This window comes from Callorhinus ursinus, unplaced genomic scaffold (assembly GCF_003265705.2).
Source record: "Callorhinus ursinus isolate GAN/ISIS: 27379988/994484 unplaced genomic scaffold, GSC_fseal_2.0 scaffold57, whole genome shotgun sequence".
In the NCBI taxonomy this organism is placed as follows: Eukaryota; Metazoa; Chordata; class Mammalia; order Carnivora; family Otariidae; genus Callorhinus; species Callorhinus ursinus.
In genome coordinates this window covers 7,951,870-7,970,904 of record NW_027397119.1, presented here as the reverse complement: position 1 = coordinate 7,970,904, position 19,035 = coordinate 7,951,870, and the positions used below count along the sequence as shown (strand labels likewise).

The following is a 19,035-nucleotide window of genomic DNA, read 5'->3' as shown; positions in this document are numbered from 1 at the left end:
ACCGAGGCTAGCCTCCAAAGAACTTCTCTTTGTGTGCTCAATTCCAAGGGTTAAGAGCAACACGGGGATGCCAGCAGGTAGCTGGTCTGGATCATTCCAGTCTGGGGCTCTTCTCTATTTCTCCAGGTCTCCCCTGGGGAGCCAAGGAGGAGTCTGGCCTGTGGCCCTGCTTCCTGTGGAGGAGTCTAATTATGGCTCTTTGGGAGGGACAGTCCTGAAGTCTTGGCACTAGCAAGGCTTGGCATTAAGGTAGATTAGAAGGCCTGGCCTCTGTTTTCAAGCATTGGGTAATATTGGCAAGGGTGTTCCTTTGCAGGGTCTCTGTTTTCACACCCGTAAAATGGGAGTATTGGACCAGGCGATGATTGTTCAGTAATGCTAACTAGCGCTCGGGTGATGACATTTTGGCTCCTGACATTAACAGGGGCCTGTTTGCCCGAGGTCACCATAGGGGATTTCTCTTTCCTGGGAACCGGCTGTCCTCCCAGGATGTTCTTGGCAGTCCCATGACCCACCCTGAGGTTCCTGGTCTGTGAGGCTGGCTTTGTGCAGCCCGGCTGTGAGGATCCTTGCTCGGGGACGGGGGAGGGTACTCACAATCTTCCCCGGAGTAACCGATGACAGTGTCTGGCTCAGGGCCCTTCCCAAAGTCATTTTCGGCCTGGACTCGGATCTCATAGGGCACATAGACAGGGGTCTGCCCCACCACGTAGCGGGAGCCCCATACTGTGACGTTGTTCCATGTCTCTCGAGTTTCTCTCCGCCGCCACTTGACGATGTAGCGCAGGTTGGGGCCAAAGGCGGAGGTGGCGTTCATGGGCTGAGCAGGGAGAGATTGAGGGCAGGGGTGGAGCCCACACCCACCCACAGCCTGCACTCTCCTTCTGTGCCAGGCACCCTGCCCCGATCTGCCCAGCACTGGCCCCCTTGCGGCACTGGGAGAGCATGCCACCCTCACACTGAGTCCCCCGAAGCCCAGAGTCTTATGAATTCAGCAGCCTGTAGATTTTCTGTGACAAAGGCTTCACCCGAGACCTAGTCACTCTGACTCCCAGAGCCACCCACCTTTGTAAGTGCACAGGGAGCCAAAGATTTATTTTCAACAGGACTTTCCTGTGACTGATCGGTAAGCAGAACAAAACAAGAAAATCATAGAATATTCTTTAACGTTGGAGAGGGATGAGTTTTGGTTTAGCCACAGCATGCTTACTGCCAATGGACTCAAAATTCCAGAACTGGCTTGGGTTCTACTGAATCCATGCGTGACTTGTCCTGTCCTGCCCAGCAGCTAAGGGTGGGTGCAGCTCTGGTCTTCATTTCCTAAGGGCCTAGTCCCCGAAGCCGTCCTCTACAGAGCTGTAGACCAGGAGCAGGTCCTTGCAAGGTCCTGAAGATGAGCCCTGGTGTCTTGGATCTGGGCTCAGCCCAGCTACCCAGGCTGCTGTGAGACTGGGCCCTCACAAAGATGGGGACAGCCATGATCCCACACGTTGTAGCTCCCTGCTTCTCTGTTACTCATGGCGACAGCACAGAAATGTTAGTATTTCCATGGCTGAATGTGCGTCTCTCAGACTTGGAATTGGTTTAGAAAAAAAGTCATTTTGAGACCACATATCCCAATTCTGGTTTGGAAAACAGTCAGTGAGCCCAGATGAAGATGGGAATTTTTTCAGTCCTGGCCCAGAGAGAAGCTTTTACATCCTCTCGTTCATTCCTGGACTAAAAGAAAGCCTGCCCTCAAAGCAGCTTGAGTGCTGGTCTCCTCTCTACCCCCAACCATCTCCAGTGGGAGGACCCCAGAACACACCAACACTAGGCACCAATGTTTAGGCTAAATCTTTTTTAGACCCCTCCTTCCCCTAGAGAAGTCCATTTTCGTTGGCTGGTACTCTCTGATTTTGCCAGACTAGCTGTCTATGTTCCTCGGTCATCTCTGCTCCCGTCTCCTGTCTGAAATCTTGCTCTTCGACAATGCTCCTGTTTTGTCCCTGGATGTCCGTGCAGAGAGTGGCCTTGGGGCCTCAGGGGTGTAAAGAGCAAAAGGACTCCCAGGTGCTCAAGGCCAAGAGAACAGGCCCATTGAGAGGCGGGCTGGGAGGGACCCTTACCGTCCACGTGATCTCCATGTTGTTCTTTCTGGTGCCTTCTCCCTTCACGTCGGCGGGATTGGACTCGGGGGCTGGAACCCAAGGGGACGCAAAGTTCAAGCCCGATGTGTGTTGTGGGCACAGTGAGCAACCCCCCTCCCTTCTAGCTGACCAGCCCCTTCTGTGGCTGTCTTCCCTCAGCGTCTCTCTGCACACTATCCCCTAGGCCACCGAACTCGTTCTTTGGCTTTCTCATGAGGAGGACGTGCCTCCCTAAGACGGAACTTTTCCCCCCTCCACCAAGCAGGGCTAATTTCTTTTGAATTTTAATCCCTCACTAGACAGCATTTATCATAAGGCTTTCCATACTTTGGGTGGTCCTGACAGCCAACTCAATGTGGGTTAATTATCCCCTTCATGGATTATCCACTCAATAAGTTTAATACCAGACCGGTTTATCCCCAGCATTCATTTTGGGGGAGCAGCTCCACTCTCAATGGGCTGGTATATTTTCGGAAATCTACACATTATCCAAGCGTGATAGGAAAAGAAATCTGCCATAACACCAGCTTATATATTTCTACTGCAAATCTTTGCCATAGCACTTCCCTTTCAAGCAGATGACCAAGAATTATTAAGGCTATTAGTAATAATAACCACAGTTAGCGTTGGCTGGGTGCTTACAACACGCCAGGCACCACGGGAGGTACCCAAACAGCATTTTCACACCCAAGCCTCCCGACAGCCCCGTGATGGAGGCGGTGTTGCTATCATTCCCTGTCTTACAGCTGAGGAAGCCCAGCCTTGGAGCGGTTAAGTGACCCGCCCACGCTCACGTGGCCAGGAACTGGGGGAACTCAGTGGGGCCTTGGGGCACCTGGCTTCAGCACGCTGGCCGTCAGCCCTCGGGTACTCACGCGCCCCGCTGGTCCGGTAGCGCTCGGAGGGGAGGCTGGGATGGCTGCTGCCCACCTCGTTGACGGCAATGACCCGGAACTGGTAGTTGACATATGGGGACAGCTGGAGGACGGCGGAGTTGACACTGCCCGGGAACTTGGAATGGTCATGCCAGACCCCGGGCTGGAACTGGTCCTCTTCAAACTGGACGACGTAGTCTGAGTGGGCAGGGAAGACAGTGCTGTTTGGGAGCTGAGGTAGCGGAGTTCTGCAGCGTACTCCCGCATGGTTGCCGCTAGTCTTTACACTCCCCCTTGGGTGGACAAAGGCACAGGGAGAAGTCCTCCCCGGACATGGAGAGGGGAACCAAGGCCTGCATGTGCTCTGCAAATCACCCGGGGCACGCGTCAGGTGAGGTGGGAGCCGGACCAGAAACCGGGGCAAGGCCTCCGGCTGCTACCACAAACCAGGCTGCCATCCATCCCTCTTTTCTGGACTGAGCGCAGGGCCCCTGGCTGACCTGTGATGGGGCTGTTGTTATCATCCCCTGGGATCCAGGTCAGCCTCACGCTCCTCTCGGCCAGGTCCGTGAGCTCCAGGTCCCGGGGTCGGTCTGGCCGTCCTGGGAGCAGAGGAAGAAGACACCACGCGGGACTCCCCAGTTAGAGCCAGCCTGTCCCTGTGCTGGCCCCAGCCTTGGACACTGCCCTGTGACAGGTCCCTGACGGGCCGAGGTCAGCACCCGCAGGAACCAGCCCTGGCCTGCCTGGCAGGGTCAGCACAGGGACCACCCCATTCCCTCAGGGAGCTGAGGAAGAACAAAGAGGAGACTTCAAATTCCCCCCCCCCCCCAGAAAAGCATGAAAGGATGTAGGTAGGGCACAGAGAGAACCAGGACCAACCCATCCCATTTCTGTGGCTGTTCTTAGGGGGTGAGCATTTGGAAAACACTGCCCTTTTCATGAGACCCATGCTTGCCACCTGTAGGGAGGCTGGTGAGGAAGTGCGGGATTTGGTCTCATCTTCTCGGGATGATTGCCTTCTACTCTATGTGCCAAGGCTTCGAGGGGGCAGGAGCCCAGGGGCGTGCTTGGAGCTGAGCAAGGCAGACCAGTTAGGAGCATGGGAGGGATAGAGGCAGAGGACCAGGCCAGGGAGAACATAGGGACTGAGTTTCAGTGATGGACAGCAGGATAGAGGAGCCGCAGCAAGCGTCCACACAGGGCTGGGGCAGCACCTTCGGGGGCTCCAGTCTCACTGGACTTCCTCAGTGGGTGTAAGGGCCATCCTGGCCTGGGGATAAGGCCACCTCACCTCTGCCTAGTGGGGTACGTGGGATGTCTCCCCATCCCGGCTGCTTGAACCAGTTATTTTGGTACTCTGGCTGGCTACTGGGAGGATCTGGAAGGTAGGTCGTGTGAACCCACATTTGTGTACGTGTGCACGCGTGTGAATGCAGACTGTGAAGGGGTGTGCAGCAGCAGACTCGGGGAGGCTGCAAACAAGACGGGCCTACAGGTAATCTGAGGTGATTGGGCTTTCCCGACTGGACCTCCATATTTCTGAGGCCAAAGCTGGGGAGAGAGAACAGGCCCCCACAAGGAAGTGGTGAGTGCAGCCAGAAGTAAGGGATGGGATGGATCGGCTTCCAAGGACTTCCGAGCCCAGCCTATGAAGGGCGCAGGAAGCCCGAGTGGGGCTGTGGCAGGGCTGCGAGGTGAGGGGCCCGACCCTTGAAAGGAATCAGATTTGGCAGCGAGTGGCCTCCACACGGTACGTCTTGTCCTGCAGCACGTTCGTCCTCAGACCCCACCCCCCAGCCACCTAGAGAGGGCTTTGGCAGGGGTCCTGTGATTAGTATGAATTACCTTTGGGCAGGGCAGCCAAACGGTTAGTTGGAGTGGCCTGATCAGCTGCAAGGTAAGACGGGTTATCCGGGTTAACAAGTTATCCAGGGTTACAGGTGTTCTAGAAGGATGGGAGTAGGTGGCTGAGGGTTGAACAGCTGCCCCGAGCAGAGGTGTACTGGGCACAGCTTCACCTTTGCTTCCATGGAGAAACCCCCTGTGCTTCCTCCACGGCTGGCGGGGTGGAGGGGGGGACTTGTCTCCTCCCCATCCCAATGCCACTGTGTGCCTGGGACCGCCATCCCCAGTGACCGTGCGCTGCTGCCACCGGAGAGATGGAGTGTACCAACGGTAATGGCAACAGGATGCCCAGAGAGAGGACAGAGGTGAGGAGGGCACGGCAGGGGGTGTGCGTCCCTGGATGGGCAAGACTGTCCTCCCCTGGCGTTGGGATGGCTCAGTATTTACAGTCTGGCTTAGACATGGGCAGGACATGACAGAATCAGTTTGCTCAGAGCAGAGCGCCCTATAAAAGCCCATCAGGAAACAGGAGCGGGGTGGCACGGAGAGGGAGGCTAGCCGAGGGTGCTGGCGGGACAAACTCAAAATGCAGTCTTGCTTCAACAATGGATTCTTTTAACTGGTACAGAGGTCAAAATGATCACAAGAAGAACCCCCGTCCACCTTCCCTCTCTCGCTCACCCATCCGTTGAGGATTTGGGCAAGTTTCGGGGAGGGGTGGGGTGGGGGGAGGTCAGAGCACGCGTGAGCAGCGGCAGTTACCTAACACAGTAAGGTGGGCCTTGGCCAGGTCCTGGTCCAGCTCAGTGCTGGCAATGCAGGTGTAACTGCCCTGGTCCCGCTCGGCCACACCGAAGATGGTCAGGGAGTCGTCTTCCTTCTTCATCCTGCAAGGGCACCAGGGAGGGGTTGGGAGGAGGGCGAGCGGGCCGACAGCGGGGGGGTGGGGGGGTGCCCTGGGCACTGCCTGCTTTCTCCCTGGAGTGGGGATGGCGAGCGAGAGGGCAGCCACAGCCCCTAGCAGGGGCCACGGGTCTCCCTCCCAGTGCTTTGAGAGAGTCATGGTCTTCACCGTTACCTGGAGCACTGTGGTGCTTGACGGAGGGGAAAAGGCAAGTGGGTGAAGCAGAAGCGGCTCTGACTCTGTTCACTGTCCTCAAACTCCCTAGTGTCTATCCTCCGTGCCTTTCTTATGCTGTGCCCCCCTCCCAAATCAAGGCACAGTGAGGTCCACCGCCCGAAAGGCAGGCTGGTGTCCCTCCTCTTCCCCCGCTTCCAGCTCCCCCTTCAGCCCAGGCCAGTCTGCGCACCCAGGCTCAGGCCAGATGTCCTGGGCTCCTTTGAACTGTCTCCTGTGGAGGGAGGTGAGCACCACAGAGCACGGTGGGCTGCGAAAGCTGTGGGTACCCACTGAGTGCAAGGATGCCTGCGCCTGCCTGCAGGGTGCACCCCTGGAAAAGCCAGATGAGCATGCAAACAGCTGTTCCTTATGCCAACCTCAGGGCCCTGCACCACCAGCCCCCGAGATGTGAGGGGCTACGACCAAGAGCCCTGCAGAGGGAAAGGCTCGGACCAGCCCTCCCCATCACTGACTGCACATTAGAGACACCTGTCGGGACTTTTAGACACGATAGGTGCCTCCCCTCCCCCCACATCACTTAAATCTGGACAAAGGAGGCCGGTGTGGTCTAGTAAAAGCGTCCCAGGTGCCTCAGCTGAGATGCCCCACTAACACCCTGGTGGCCGGCAGCTTGGATCGGCCCTGCCCTCTGCTGGAGAACAGGGGCACTGCATGTGGGGCTGAGGCCGGAGCGCCAAGGGGACCTGCCAAGGGGACCCGCCAAGGGGACCCCGCAGCAGAAGAGGAAGGGAGGAGGAAAAGGGGTGAGGGGAGAGGGGAGAGAAGTGAGGGAAGAGAGAAAGGAGTGGGAAAAAGAGGAGAGGGAGAAGAAGAGAAGGAGAGAGGCAGAGAGCACGCAGGGTGGGGGAGCCGCTGGGTGCCGCCGCCACCTCCGCAGCAGTTCCTGGGGGACACGCGTGATGCAGGCTCCCGGTCCCCGGGTTCCTTCAGTGTGTCACCGAGGACAAGGGGGAAGAAAACGGGCCCAGACTCGCACCCGGAAGAGAGAAGGAAGGAGCGGAAACCTGTTTCCAATGTAGAGAGGCTCGTCGTCCTTCAGCCAGGAGACTGTGAGCTTCAGGGAGGGGTCGTGCTTCACCCGACACTCCAGCTGCACTGTGGTGCCCCTTTTGGCCACCTGGTCCTCAGGCATCCGGTAGATCCTGGTAGGGTCTGTGGAGAAGCCGAGGGAGCTCATCACTGGCATGGCCTCTGCCCACCACCCGACGTGGCCACATGGCACGACGCACATTAGACGGGCCACGGAAGGTGGCAGAAGTAACGTTCAGTTATATGAATGGTGGCGGGGCGGGTGTGGGCGATTCCAAGGAGGAAACAATCCCCAAGTCCTTTCTCTCTGGCTTGGGAATCTATGATGTCCTTCCTGGGCTGGTAGTGGGGTGTGGGTGGGGTCCCAGACTTCCCTTTCTAATCCCACGTGGACTGGGCTCAAGAGGACCTTGTGCTCCCAGCACCCAGGCTAGCTGGAAGCCCTGTGAGGAAATGGAGGCCCAAGGGGAGGGCCCCACTAGCGGAGCATTTTCAAAGGGAATGGCACGCAGGAATCACCTTGAGGAGATGGCTTCCTTGGCTGTCCCACCCCGCACTCTCCCTGCGAAACTCTCCTTTACCTTTGACCTCCAGGCGGACCTGGTTTTCAGCTTTGCCCAAGATGTTGGTGGCGACACAGGTGTAGATGCCTTGGTCCTCTTTGCGGATCATCTTGATTTCCAGGCTGCCGTTCTCGTAGACGTGGTAGTTACCACCATCCAGGTTACTTCCCTGCCCGTTCTTAAACCTCACAACAGAGCAGCGGAACACACAGCACACTGAGAGAGGACCGGCCCCCTCGAGCAGGGGTCTGCCTCCCACTGCTGGGTGGCCCTGGCAAGTCTCTGGCCCTCTCTGGGCTTCAGTTTTCGTCTCTGCACAGTAAGGGGGCTGACCTCGATGATCGGGCAACTTTCTCCCAGGTTCGACCCTATAAGGTTACCTGGTCTTGCTGAATACCTATTTTGGGCCGGAGGGGAATGAGGACTCCCGGGGGTGGGGCTGGTCTCCTGGAACTTACCATCGGAGTGTGGGGATGGGGGACCCAAAGAACGGGCAGTCAAGCCGTGTCCGGTTGTACAGGATCACCCTAATGAGCTGGTTCCGGGGTGACAGCATCCGGGGCGGCACGTCTGCAATTCCCGGAGAACGGACCTTGGCTGGGGAGCCTACCTCCTCCAGTACCCCCCTACCCTGGCTGGGGCTTCCACGCGCCCTGGCAGCACAGCAGCTTTCCAAGCGCCCCATCCCTTTCCCCATCAACCTCCCTCCTTTAAGAAGCCTCCCAGGGTTAGGGGAGGGAAGAGGAAGCTCACCTGTCTGCCCTCAACCTACCCTACGTGCAATCCAGCTTTTGCAAAGGGTCTCCCCGGATCACCTAGCGGGTTCTGAAACTGCTCCTCCACAACCCCAAGGCATCTCCGAGCTGCCCCCGCCCTCTCCCTGATCTAGGAGTGACCCTAGTACTCAGAACCACTTCCTATCCTAGGGCCACTGAGAACGCAGGCAGAGTTGGCCTGGATATGCGGAGGGGGTGAGACAGGCCCCTCCCCCTCATCTGGAGACATGATCCAACATGGAACTAACCGTCTGCACACCCAGCTCCATGGATCTGAAGTTCCCTACCCTCCCCGGCAAATTCATCTTCAGTCTCCATGCTTCCTCCATCCCACGCTCTCCTACCCCTCCCAGCCTGGCTGACCTCCCCACGACAGGAGCAAGCCCCAGGGCTCACCGAGCACGCTGACGAAGGCGTTGGCCAGCAGGTAGCCATGCTCGTTGGAGGTGTTGCACTGGTACACAGCCCTGCTGCTGATCTGGGTGTCCCGGAAGATAATGGTGTCCCCAGCCACCTCACGGTTTGGGTTGGGTGGTGCCGCTACAGACAGGAAAGACGCTCCTCGTGAGAAATGGGCAGAGCATGGCAGAGGGCACTTGGGGCTCTGGCCAGGGCTCCCTAAGACAACTGGGGTGCTGTGGAAGCAGCCGCCCTGGGTGGCTCCCAGGAGACCCGGCTTCTGGCTCTACTGCTGCCCAGCTGTGTGGCTTCAGGCCCATCGTCAAACCTACCGGAGTTTGTTTCTCAGTCTGTCCAATGGGACTGTGAGTTCCTGCTGGACCTATGTAACAGATGGGCAGATGTGGTTGAGAGCATAAGCCGTGGAAACAGAAAGGGGTTTGAATTCCAACCACATCACCTGCCAGGGTCATTCAGCTCCTCTGAACTCCAGCATCGTTGTATGCAGAATGGGGATGACATATCACCTTGCAGGGTTCTTATGAGGATAACCTGAGATTTTAATGCATGTCTAAAGTCATCAGCAGAGGCCCGGCACACGCTGATTACTACTGTTGTTATTATTTTAATCGACTGTGCCTATACTTAAAGGTTTTGAAAAGGACAAAGGAATATACAACTGGATGAGACCTACCACCTTCCCATCCTCGGAGCAGAGCATTCTTCAAACATTCACAGAGTGAGACCCCTAAGCCAATGCCTGTTGAAACTGAATGAGTCCTTAAATTTGCCAAAGCTACCTGATCGTCCCAAGAGATGTGTCCTAAACTGAGAGAGAATATTTCCTCACACAGCTCTCCCAGCATGGATGGCTTGGGATGCAGAGAGCAGAGGCTGGAGAGTGGCCGTTGGGTCTCAGTCCTGTTCACACGTCAATCTGGGACTGGGACAAATCAATAAATCTGGGTCTCATTTCCCTCATCTGTCAAGTGGGGGAGAATTACTCCCATCCTTCTGCCACTCCGAGGAGCTTTATTAAAAAGAATGACAACGAGCGGTATAAATAAAGTTTTTTAGAAATGTAAAGAATCGCCACTTTTTTCATCTTTCACTGGAAGGTGACTTTCCTCTGTAAGGTTTCTGGACTGAGCCAGGTGACTTGGTTTGGATGGTCTGTGAACACATCCAGGATCGCTCAGACCAACAGCAGCGGTGGGCAGAGGACCACCTCGGGTCTGGTCCCCGAGGCTCCACTCCACAGATAGCAAGTCTGAGCCCGGAACTGGGCAATCAGCAGGAGGTAAATGAAGATGAGGGCAGCATCCTTATCATCCGTCCCCAAGTCCCCACTCAGCAAAAAGGCATGAAGAAGTCCGCGCCAGCAACTTCAATGCCTCCTTCCCTGGCAATTCTCATGGAGCCAACTTTCTTCTCGGCCACTCCCCTAAAGTGACAGGTGATCTTTCCAGGGCCAAGGCTCAGCTGCAAGTCCTGAGCTCTGCATTTATTCAGTGGTGCTGTGGAGTCTGGGCCTTTGTCGGCCTTGTTCCCAAAGTGCCGTCGGGACAGGGAGAACAGCAGAGGGCAGGCAATGTCCCTATCTCTGCTTGTGCCCAGGGCAAGGGCACAGACTGGGAGGGAGACCGTGCAGGTGTATGGTATTCTCACAGAGACCCACAAGGACATTTTATAAAGTACATGCAACCAGAGAGACTATGATGGGAAAACCTGACGGAGATCCCTGGCCAGAAGGGGCCCTGGAGTCACCTACTCCAGCCAGAGGGCAGGACTCAATTTCCCCAAATCTGGGCATACCCAGTAACTGCATCAGTGCATCTCTGCTCTCATGGGGGAAGTTCTTCCTCCTATCCAGCCTGGCTCTCATTTTGCCCTCAGCAGAGAGTGGGGCCTGGGTTACTGAGCTCTGCTCTACCTTCCACGCCCCACCCCCACTCAGAGGCCAGCTCTTCACAGACCTTGAACTGAGCTGTGTGGTTGTTTAGGGCAGAAAGCAAGATTCAAGAAAAACCCAAGGGAGTTTTATGCTCCCTAAATATGGGAACATAAGCACAGATTTCCTGTTCTCACACACAAATGAGGCAGGTTTCCCGCCTCTTGAGATGTCCAAAGAGTTGGGCTGCTCCAGAAGCAGTGGCCAAGGGGCTATTCTTTAACCTCATTCTGGTACAACTGGGGCTGGCCCATAGGGATGGGGACCTGGAGCCTCTGACAGGAGACGCAGCAGAGTCAGGTGGGACAATGGCTTGTTACTTACATTGCAGAGGTTCCCCATTTACCATCCACTGGACAGTGGGCTTGGGGTTCCCATTGGCTCGACACACCAGTCTCCCGTCCTCCCCAGGAGCCAGGATAAGGTTCTTGGGTTCGTCCAGCCAGTAGGGAGCAGCTGGAAGACAAGCAGAGCGCAGGCAGCCGAGTTAGATGCCTCGGGGCAGGCAGGAGACAGCAGACCGGCTCCTGCTAGGAAGGCAGGAGCCCCTGAGTGCCAGCTCCAGGCCCTCACCAGCTGCCCAGGGGTCATCCTCGCGGGATGACTCCATCCAGCCTGCCTTTGGCTGGCTTGGCACCACAGAGGCTGCCCACTCTATTTCGAGTTCACAGAATAGTTCTAAACTGGGGCTGCTTGTTAGACTCCTCTGAAGAGCTTTTAACAAACATGGACACTGGGGCCCGTCTTAGGCCCACTGAGTCAGAATCCTCAGAGGAGGCTGGAGCAGTGGATGCTTTTAGAGCCCCACAGGTGTCCACGATGGGCACCCAAAGGCAACAGCCGAGGCAGTTGGTAAAGAGCACCCGGGGCTGGCCCCTCTGTATTCCGTTGCTATTGCTGTGACATCAGACCATTGAGAAAAAGGCCTCATAGTCATTCTTAGGCATTGGGCTTTGGTTAGAGCAGAGCTGGCTATCCCTTCCAATTGTGAATATGTGGATATGTGGATTTTTTTTTTTCCTGAGAAGTTCCTGTGGATCAGATTCTCAAAGATCTTGATACTCCCAAAAGGGTTAAGAACCCCTGGTTTGAGTATAGTGTTGAAGCCAAAGTCATAAGGTCAAAGGAGCGTGCGCTTCAAAAGTTCTTGCACTTGGTATCAGACCTCATCGTCCCCATCATCTGGTCAGCCCCAGGCTGAGAAGGGACAGGTGTACCCCACCACCCACGGCCGGGACCCATCACGGCACGTGCTCTATTGCGGGCAACAGCTCACATGGGCCATCTGCGCTGCAGAGGGAGGGAAGTGATTTTTAAAAAAAAATAATTTGTGCCATGATAACTCCCCATTTTTAAGAAAGAACCATGCACAAGTACACAGACAGGACAGGGCTAAGACGACACACTGTGAACGGGAATGCAAAATGAAGAAGGAAAGGTGCTGCATGAAATCCGAATGGCCCACGGGGGTACATTCACCTGCGGAGGGAGCCTCAGGCATCACAGAGAGGTGGGGGATGGTCAGGGTGGATCTCTCCTTCCCCTCATACCCACCGTGCGTGCGCGTGCACACACACCCACACATGCACACACACACTCACATCCAGAGGGTGACACTATCCCTGGCAGGTCACCATGGCCACTAACCCATGTGTTATCGGCTCTCCCTTACTCCCCCCCGCCCCTCCCTCACCCGCAGAGGGAAAGGTGGTTGTGGCGTGTAGGGCTGGCAAAATCATCATAATGAGAAATACACACAACGTACCCTTTACTCTCACCGAGATCGTGTGCCGGATGCTGCCCATCTTGTTGGAGGCCAGGCAGAAATACTCCCCAGAGTCTTCCTCGGAGACGTTGGTGATACGGAGAGCCTTGTTAAAGTTCTCAAACTTGGCCTTATCAGAGGGGAGGTCCCCACCCTTCTTGTACCACGCGATGTCTGGTGTTGGGCTGGGAGAGAGACCGAGCAGGAAATAGGGATTAGCACCAACTGTGGCCCTGCTCTTCTTCTACAGAGCCCGGGACACCCGGGCGTCCTTGAAGTGTACGTGCAACCAGAAGGACGCAGGTCCTCTGAGAGAGGCCCTCTCCTGTACAGAGGGGATGCTTGGCCATAGAGCCCCGAGGGGCTGCTGTAAAGTCACACGGGGTGTGAACACACGTGCGGGACGCCTACCTATCTCCCTTCCTGGTCCGTTACCCATAAAAGAGACAGCCAGAGCGGGATGGGAATGATGATGCTTTGCAAAGGCCTTGCTAGAGGCTGTCTGTGTCTCTTTTTGCCTCCCCACACCGTGGCAAGAAGAGAGCCTGCGTGAATTCCCAGCCCCGTCCTCCTGGGGAGGGACCAGAGTGGGGGTGCAAGCTGTACGTACACCCCGGAGGCGATGCACTCCAGCAAGAGATCCATGCCACGCAGCACCATCTGACTGCTCGCCGTGCCCTGGGGATACATGAAGCTGGGTGTTCTTTCTGCAACTCCTCGTGCTGAAATAGGATAGAAGACGCTCTCATGAGCCTCCTGCCCAGAGCTGACCCAGCTAGGCCCAAGCAGTCAGGCTAGGAAGAAGTGTCATCACGCCCCCTACTTACCCCCTTACCCTCAGAGGCACCAAGTCCCAGACCCTCCCAGCTGAAACTGCCCCCCCCCCCCAAGAGCCAGGGCATCATTAAGAGAGGCATGTTAGGAAGCGCGGGGCTCCCCGGCCCCATTGGCACATGTGTGTGAGCAGCTCTAAGATCTGAAAGGATCTGCCAAGAGGAGCCCAGCTTCCTGCCCGGTTCAGTAAACCCCACCTTCCTGGGAAAGGCGGAGGGGGTTGTCTGAGCAGTGAGCAGTTTACTCCCTGAGCATCTTGTGCTGGGACCCCAGAGACCAATGTGGTGGCCCCCCGGGGAGGCCGTCTCAGCAGCAGTGTATGAATGAGAAGGCACGTACCGGGGCCACAGGACAGACAACCTGCTCTTTGGGACCCTGGAGACAAGGAGCTGGGATGAAGCCACAGAGACCCAGATGAACAGTCAGAGATGCAGGCAACATTATTAATGGTTTAGCAAAGACATGGAGAGAATGAATGAGCAGAGATGACAGGAAATCACTCTGGGGCCAAGAGCATTCTGCTTCTTCACTAATGACTCTGGAAGGGGGCTGGGAGGAGGGTGTTAATTGGATGTGAGAGACTGGGGGAGGGGGAGTGGAAAGTGGCAGCCGAGATGGGGGAGGTGATCTACAATTCAACTAGGCTGGAGCAGCCACGTCCACAAACAGTGCCATGCACGCAGGGTTTGAAGGCCAGGTGGCTCACAGAGGTCGACACGGCCAGGGTGGCTGTTTGGCTGTGGACGGGGTCATGCAAGTCTGGGCACACCCCCAGCACGGCGGACCCCACCTTACCTGCGCCTCACCTCTCCTGGGGAGCTCTTTGCACAGTTCTATGGACACAGGTAAGGCAGAAGGGAGAAGAGCAGGGGTTTTCCAACCAGGAACCCCAAAGCAAAGGGAAGCTGGAGGAGACACCCCTGCCCAAAGGTGTAGGGTTATGAACAAGAAGAGTTAAAGCTAGAAGCTGAGTCTACCCAGGGCTGCAGTGGGTCTTAGGCTCAGTTGGAGAAGCGAGAGGAGAAAGGCAGGCAGAGCTGCCAGGAGCTGGGAGCTGTCAGAGATGACTCGAGTGGGGACAAAGGCATCTTCCCGGCTGGGGGCCATTAAGGGGTCCTGGCGGTGAGGACAGGGTGGCAGGGGAACTCTTGTCTCTGTGACACTGGTGTCTCCTAAAAGAGCTTGTTGGATAGGCTGGTGCCTGGCTGGATCAGCAGGGCTCCTGTCTCAGAGGCACTCAGCTTCTCTCCATTAGCCATCGGGGAGTGCGTTTCATAGAGCTGGGGTCTATTTTATGCTTTCGTCAGGGGAAGAAATGATGAGACGTACGCGGGGTTAGTGAGGCAGCCGGCACAACGCGTGGCACATACAGCAAGCGTTCCATAAGTGTTGTGGGATGAATGAATTCAAGGGGAGAAGGGAACAAAAAAGAAGGCGAAAGTGTACCCCATGTGTTATTTCTCTTTCTGTAGATGTCCTCATGTGTCCCACCAGCACACACATATACACCAGTGGCTACTGACCGGGTTAATCCATTATGTGGTTAATCGGTTACCGTCTATGACCCTTGTAGCAGCCAGCTCTCAGTACCAAGGAAGCCTGATACCAAAGCAGCAGCTTCCTCCCACCCGTTATCATGGAATCACCAAAACAGTCCAGACAACACAAGGTCAAGGGAACTATGAGGAGAAGGGTATTTCAGGGCAGGAGGCTCTGGTATTAGGCTGGTGACTCTGAATGAGTGCTGGGAACGCTGGGACTACATGAAGAGGTCCCAGCCCGGCTGGCATTCTCCTTCCACGAAGTGAGGGAATCTGCAGAAACCAACCTGCGACCCCATGGACATTTAATTCACACCATAGCAGGCAGCAGCGTGAGCGCACTTGACCAGCAAAGCACCAAGTATGGGAAGGAGGAGAAACGAGCTGAGTCTCGCTGTGGGGGCCTTGACATGCTGTCGCTGTGACTATAAAAAGGTTACAGCAATACTTCACTTGTAGGATGTGGGCTAGCAACCATAGAATTATCCCAAAGGAAGAGAAGGTCCTGGGAAACAAGCCAAAGTTCAAAAATATAGGGAAGAGCATCCTAAAAGTCAGAGGTAATAATCAGGGCCACCATTTGGTGGGCATTCATGAGGGGCCAAGCCTGTGCTATAGCCCTCTCTAGATATCATAGTCATGCTTAATCCTCACAACAAACCTTCGGGGTACCACCTCCATTTTCAGCAGAGGGAACTGAGGCTCAAGGAAATCCACAGACTTGGCAAGGTCACAGGCCAGTTATGTTTTGGATTCTGGACCATTTGGCACCAAAGCGTGCACTCTGATAGTTATACTATCTCCCCTCTTTAAATATGGCTACCCCATCGGTCCCTCCTTCTGACAGTCAGCTTTGGGAGTATCAAACCAAAGAAAACCCAAATCCAAGGGTAAAAGAGGTGAAGGAAAAAGACATAGTATCTTGTTGAGCTGCTCTGGTGAACCTCTTCCACTCGGCTAAGATCCCATCCCTCCTTGGTTTCTAAGGCCCAAGCTGGAGAGAGAAGCTGGGCTAGGAATTAAGAGGTTCCAAAGGCATTTCAACTGGATTCTTAAGGCCATGGAAAGCTTGAAGAGGAGTCAGGGTGACACGTGGTTTCATTAAGGGATGAGAAGCTGAACCCAAAGGGGAGGTTATGAAGAACTGTGGTCAGCTGCAACAGGAGGGATTTACATGAAAATTGATGAAGGACAATCCAGCTGGTGGCTCTGGGGGCCACTGCTCCCAAGGGAAGGTGGCTGATTTCTTTCCCTGGAGAAGGAGATCCAGGAAGAATCTCTAAGACAAAGGTGATTCCTCTCTAGGACTGTGCATGGTAGAGGATGACAGTCTCCTAGGGTCATACGATCTCACCCACCCTCTTAGAGATGGGGATTCAGCCTGTCCAGCCTCATGATGCTGCTCTTATTCTCCCTGATCTTCAGGGCTGAGGTTGGACCTAATATCGGATCAAACTCAGAACCCTGATACCAAAGCTCACGTCGGTGGATTCAGAAAGAGCTTCCCACGTGGGCCCCTCTGACCTCTAGCCCAAGGACTGTCTGCCCTTTCCTGCTCTCCCTGGCTCATGAGTGGGATCATGGGTTTCCAGGGGAATCTGGGCAGCAGGGAGACATCAAGATATGACACTGCCTCAGCCACCTTGGCTTTAAAGGGCCAATGAAAAAATGTCTTAATCCACTCCTATGAGAGGAAAGCTCAAGACTGCCGAAAACTTGAGTTGCTCCCCTCTGTTAAGCACTGTAGGTTAGCGGAAGAGAGCCCAATCCATCGGATGCGTCTGAGAACCTTTGCCAAACACAGCTTCTAGGGGCAGCTGGGTCCCACATCTGCTGCTTTCCATCCTCAGAATCAAGAACCGGGGTTGGATCTGTGGCATTTCATCCACCTCTCTGGCTCCAGGAATGGCTGACCAAACAATCCCAGAATATAAGAAAAACTCTCTGCCTAGTACCATCTGATACCCTCCACTGTCAGGGAATCTCTTCCATAAGCCTAACCCCAGTCCCTCATGCGATAGTTGGAGCTTTTTCTGATCCAGGTCTCAGCAGAGCTGAGGATCTGAATAGCTTTCATTTTTCTAATCTGCCCTAAAATCCCTCTCTCCGCAACACTTTCTTCCCATAGTGGTGCTTGCTGAACCCCTTGGCTTCTCTTCAAGTTCTCTGTGTCCATCTTAACTTCCGTCAACACTAAACCATTCCCTTCAATACCAATACTGTAGTAACACGTACTAATCATTGATGTGTCTGACACCATGCTAGCGACCAGATGCGCATTATCCTGGTTATTCTTCATGACAACACTACGGGGCAGGTCATATACCTATTTTACAGATGAGGAGATTAAGGTTTTCACACACTAAATGACTTGCCCAAGGTCACTCAGAAGCCTGCATTTAATCCGAGGCTGTCTACCTCAGAGTGCCCACTCTTCTCTTCCTTGTCTCCTTGCTGGGTGAATTCTACGTGGCAAGCTACAATCTCAGACCAGCTGCCCCCTGCCACTCAGCAGGTCAGGGGACATCTGGCATAGGTTCAAAGGATACTAAACCACTGGAGAAATCACTAGAACAAAGTGTAGTTATGGGGTGGCCCTATTGCCACAAGAGACATGCCATATTTCAAAGCCAAGCAGACAGATGCACTGGGCATTTTTCACTGCCTTGTGTCTCACTGTCCAGCCCCGTACTCAGGAAGGACCTTATCTTCCTTCCTTCTCACTTTCTGTTTCTTTCTAGAAGCATTCAACCTAGCTGTCCTTTGTTCAGCATGTGTCTCACTTTGACTTCATATCCCTTCCAGCTGGCTTCATGCTTGGGTCAGCCCCATTCATTCTACCCTGGATTGAGGAGAAGGGGTCGATCTCCATGTGAGTTCTTGCGAGCTTTGCTGGGTTTTATAGCCCTGGATGGTTCTTAGAACTCCCAGTCATTCACTTGTAATCACATCTACCACTGGCCACAAAGTTTAAGTGGCTGGAATCACTCAAACTTATCCCACTGAGAAAACAATTCTACATGCATGTTCCCCTGAATGGTTTATCTAACACAAAGGAGGCGCTTGGACCAGATGGTCTCTACGGGACCTTCTGGCTCTGATATACTCTAGCTTCAAGAATACTTCCATAATAGATTACCTGAAATCCAATTTAGAGAAAGGCACATTCCACACCAACGCTCTGGGGCTCTTGACACAGTGGTGGTTGGCCCCATTATTTTGAAAACAAACAACGCCCCCGAATCCAACAAAGATCCCCTGCCTCCTTGCGCAGTAAATCTCTTTGGCATAATCTCAGTGTGGCTCTAGGGGCTTGATGCCAAGTTAGAGCCTTTGCCTCTCTCTGGGGCTCTCCCTCCCTCTTCCCTTCCCCCACCCCAGACACCAATCATTGTTTATATTAGCACATCACAATGCAGACACTTCCTATCTATTGGAGGCCACAATGCTGGCCCTGGGGACCTGCAGCCTCAGCTTCCGAGGCATAACTGATGATGGGGGCCAGCTGCCTCACCAAAGCCAGCAAATGACTGTTCCCTTTGGCTGCTCAAGGAAAACAAGACATTCTTGAGCCATGGTGGGGGGGCAGGGACTCAGGTGTGGAAATAGCCAATTACTCTACTCATCAGCTGAGCAACCAGTTGTGCGATGAGTTAGAAATATGCCTCACGGAAACTGTTCCAAGTGTGTGGACAGCTGGGCACTGGATTTGCACACGCCGCGGGAGGAGAGAAGCAGCCCAGGCAACAGAGACCAGGCATGGCCCACCTGCATTTACACTTACCTTCAAAGAGAACTCAGAGCTGGACGCTTACTCATTTTTTCCAGAAGGATTTTAAAGAGACATGGGGCTGGTGAAATGGTACCCTCAAGTAACTAAGCCTAGATTACAAGGTAGGCAGGTCACTTCCAGACATGTACAGGTTAACTAACTATATCACAAAGCTCTCTGCATCCTTTAAACCGCTAACAGGAACCAGACTCCCTGTTTCCTCCTCACTGTGCAGACTCCCCTCTCCTCGGATATTCTCCATCCATCCACCACAGATTCCTACGTTTCTACAGGATCCTCTAAGAAGCTCTTTTGGAGTCCTACCCTGGTCTGGCCAACCTGTCCAGATTTCAGCAACTGGCAGCTTGCATGTTCCCAGAAACCGGAGCACCACGTGAGTTACCTCAAACTC

The 19,035-nt window shown here is 54.7% G+C and overlaps 1 protein-coding gene across 24 annotated transcripts in view; it reads right to left on the bottom strand.

The window, feature by feature from the left end:
- NFASC (neurofascin) overlaps nt 1–19,035 on the bottom strand; it is a 179,283-nt gene that overhangs the window by 36,426 nt on the left and 123,822 nt on the right. For 19 of the 24 annotated variants that reach the window (XR_012375769.1, XM_073884408.1, XM_073884410.1 and 16 more), the window contains 13 exons: nt 13,087–13,198; nt 12,477–12,661; nt 11,036–11,167; nt 8,758–8,901; nt 8,044–8,155; nt 7,604–7,770; nt 6,998–7,145; nt 5,615–5,739; nt 4,853–4,897; nt 3,505–3,606; nt 3,005–3,202; nt 2,109–2,179; nt 598–820 (listed from right to left, as the gene is read on the bottom strand). Coding sequence is in view for 23 of the 24 variants with exons in the window: in XM_073884408.1 (XP_073740509.1) it covers nt 598–820; nt 2,109–2,179; nt 3,005–3,202; nt 3,505–3,606; nt 4,853–4,897; nt 5,615–5,739; nt 6,998–7,145; nt 7,604–7,770; nt 8,044–8,155; nt 8,758–8,901; nt 11,036–11,167; nt 12,477–12,661; nt 13,087–13,198 (1,764 nt within the window). In the remaining variant the exon portion in view is untranslated. The remainder of the gene's footprint in view (nt 1–597; nt 821–2,108; nt 2,180–3,004; nt 3,203–3,504; nt 3,607–4,852; nt 4,898–5,614; nt 5,740–6,997; nt 7,146–7,603; nt 7,771–8,043; nt 8,156–8,757; nt 8,902–11,035; nt 11,168–12,476; nt 12,662–13,086; nt 13,199–19,035) is intronic. The other 5 variants (XM_073884406.1, XM_073884422.1, XM_073884423.1 and 2 more) reach the window with 1 other exon arrangement.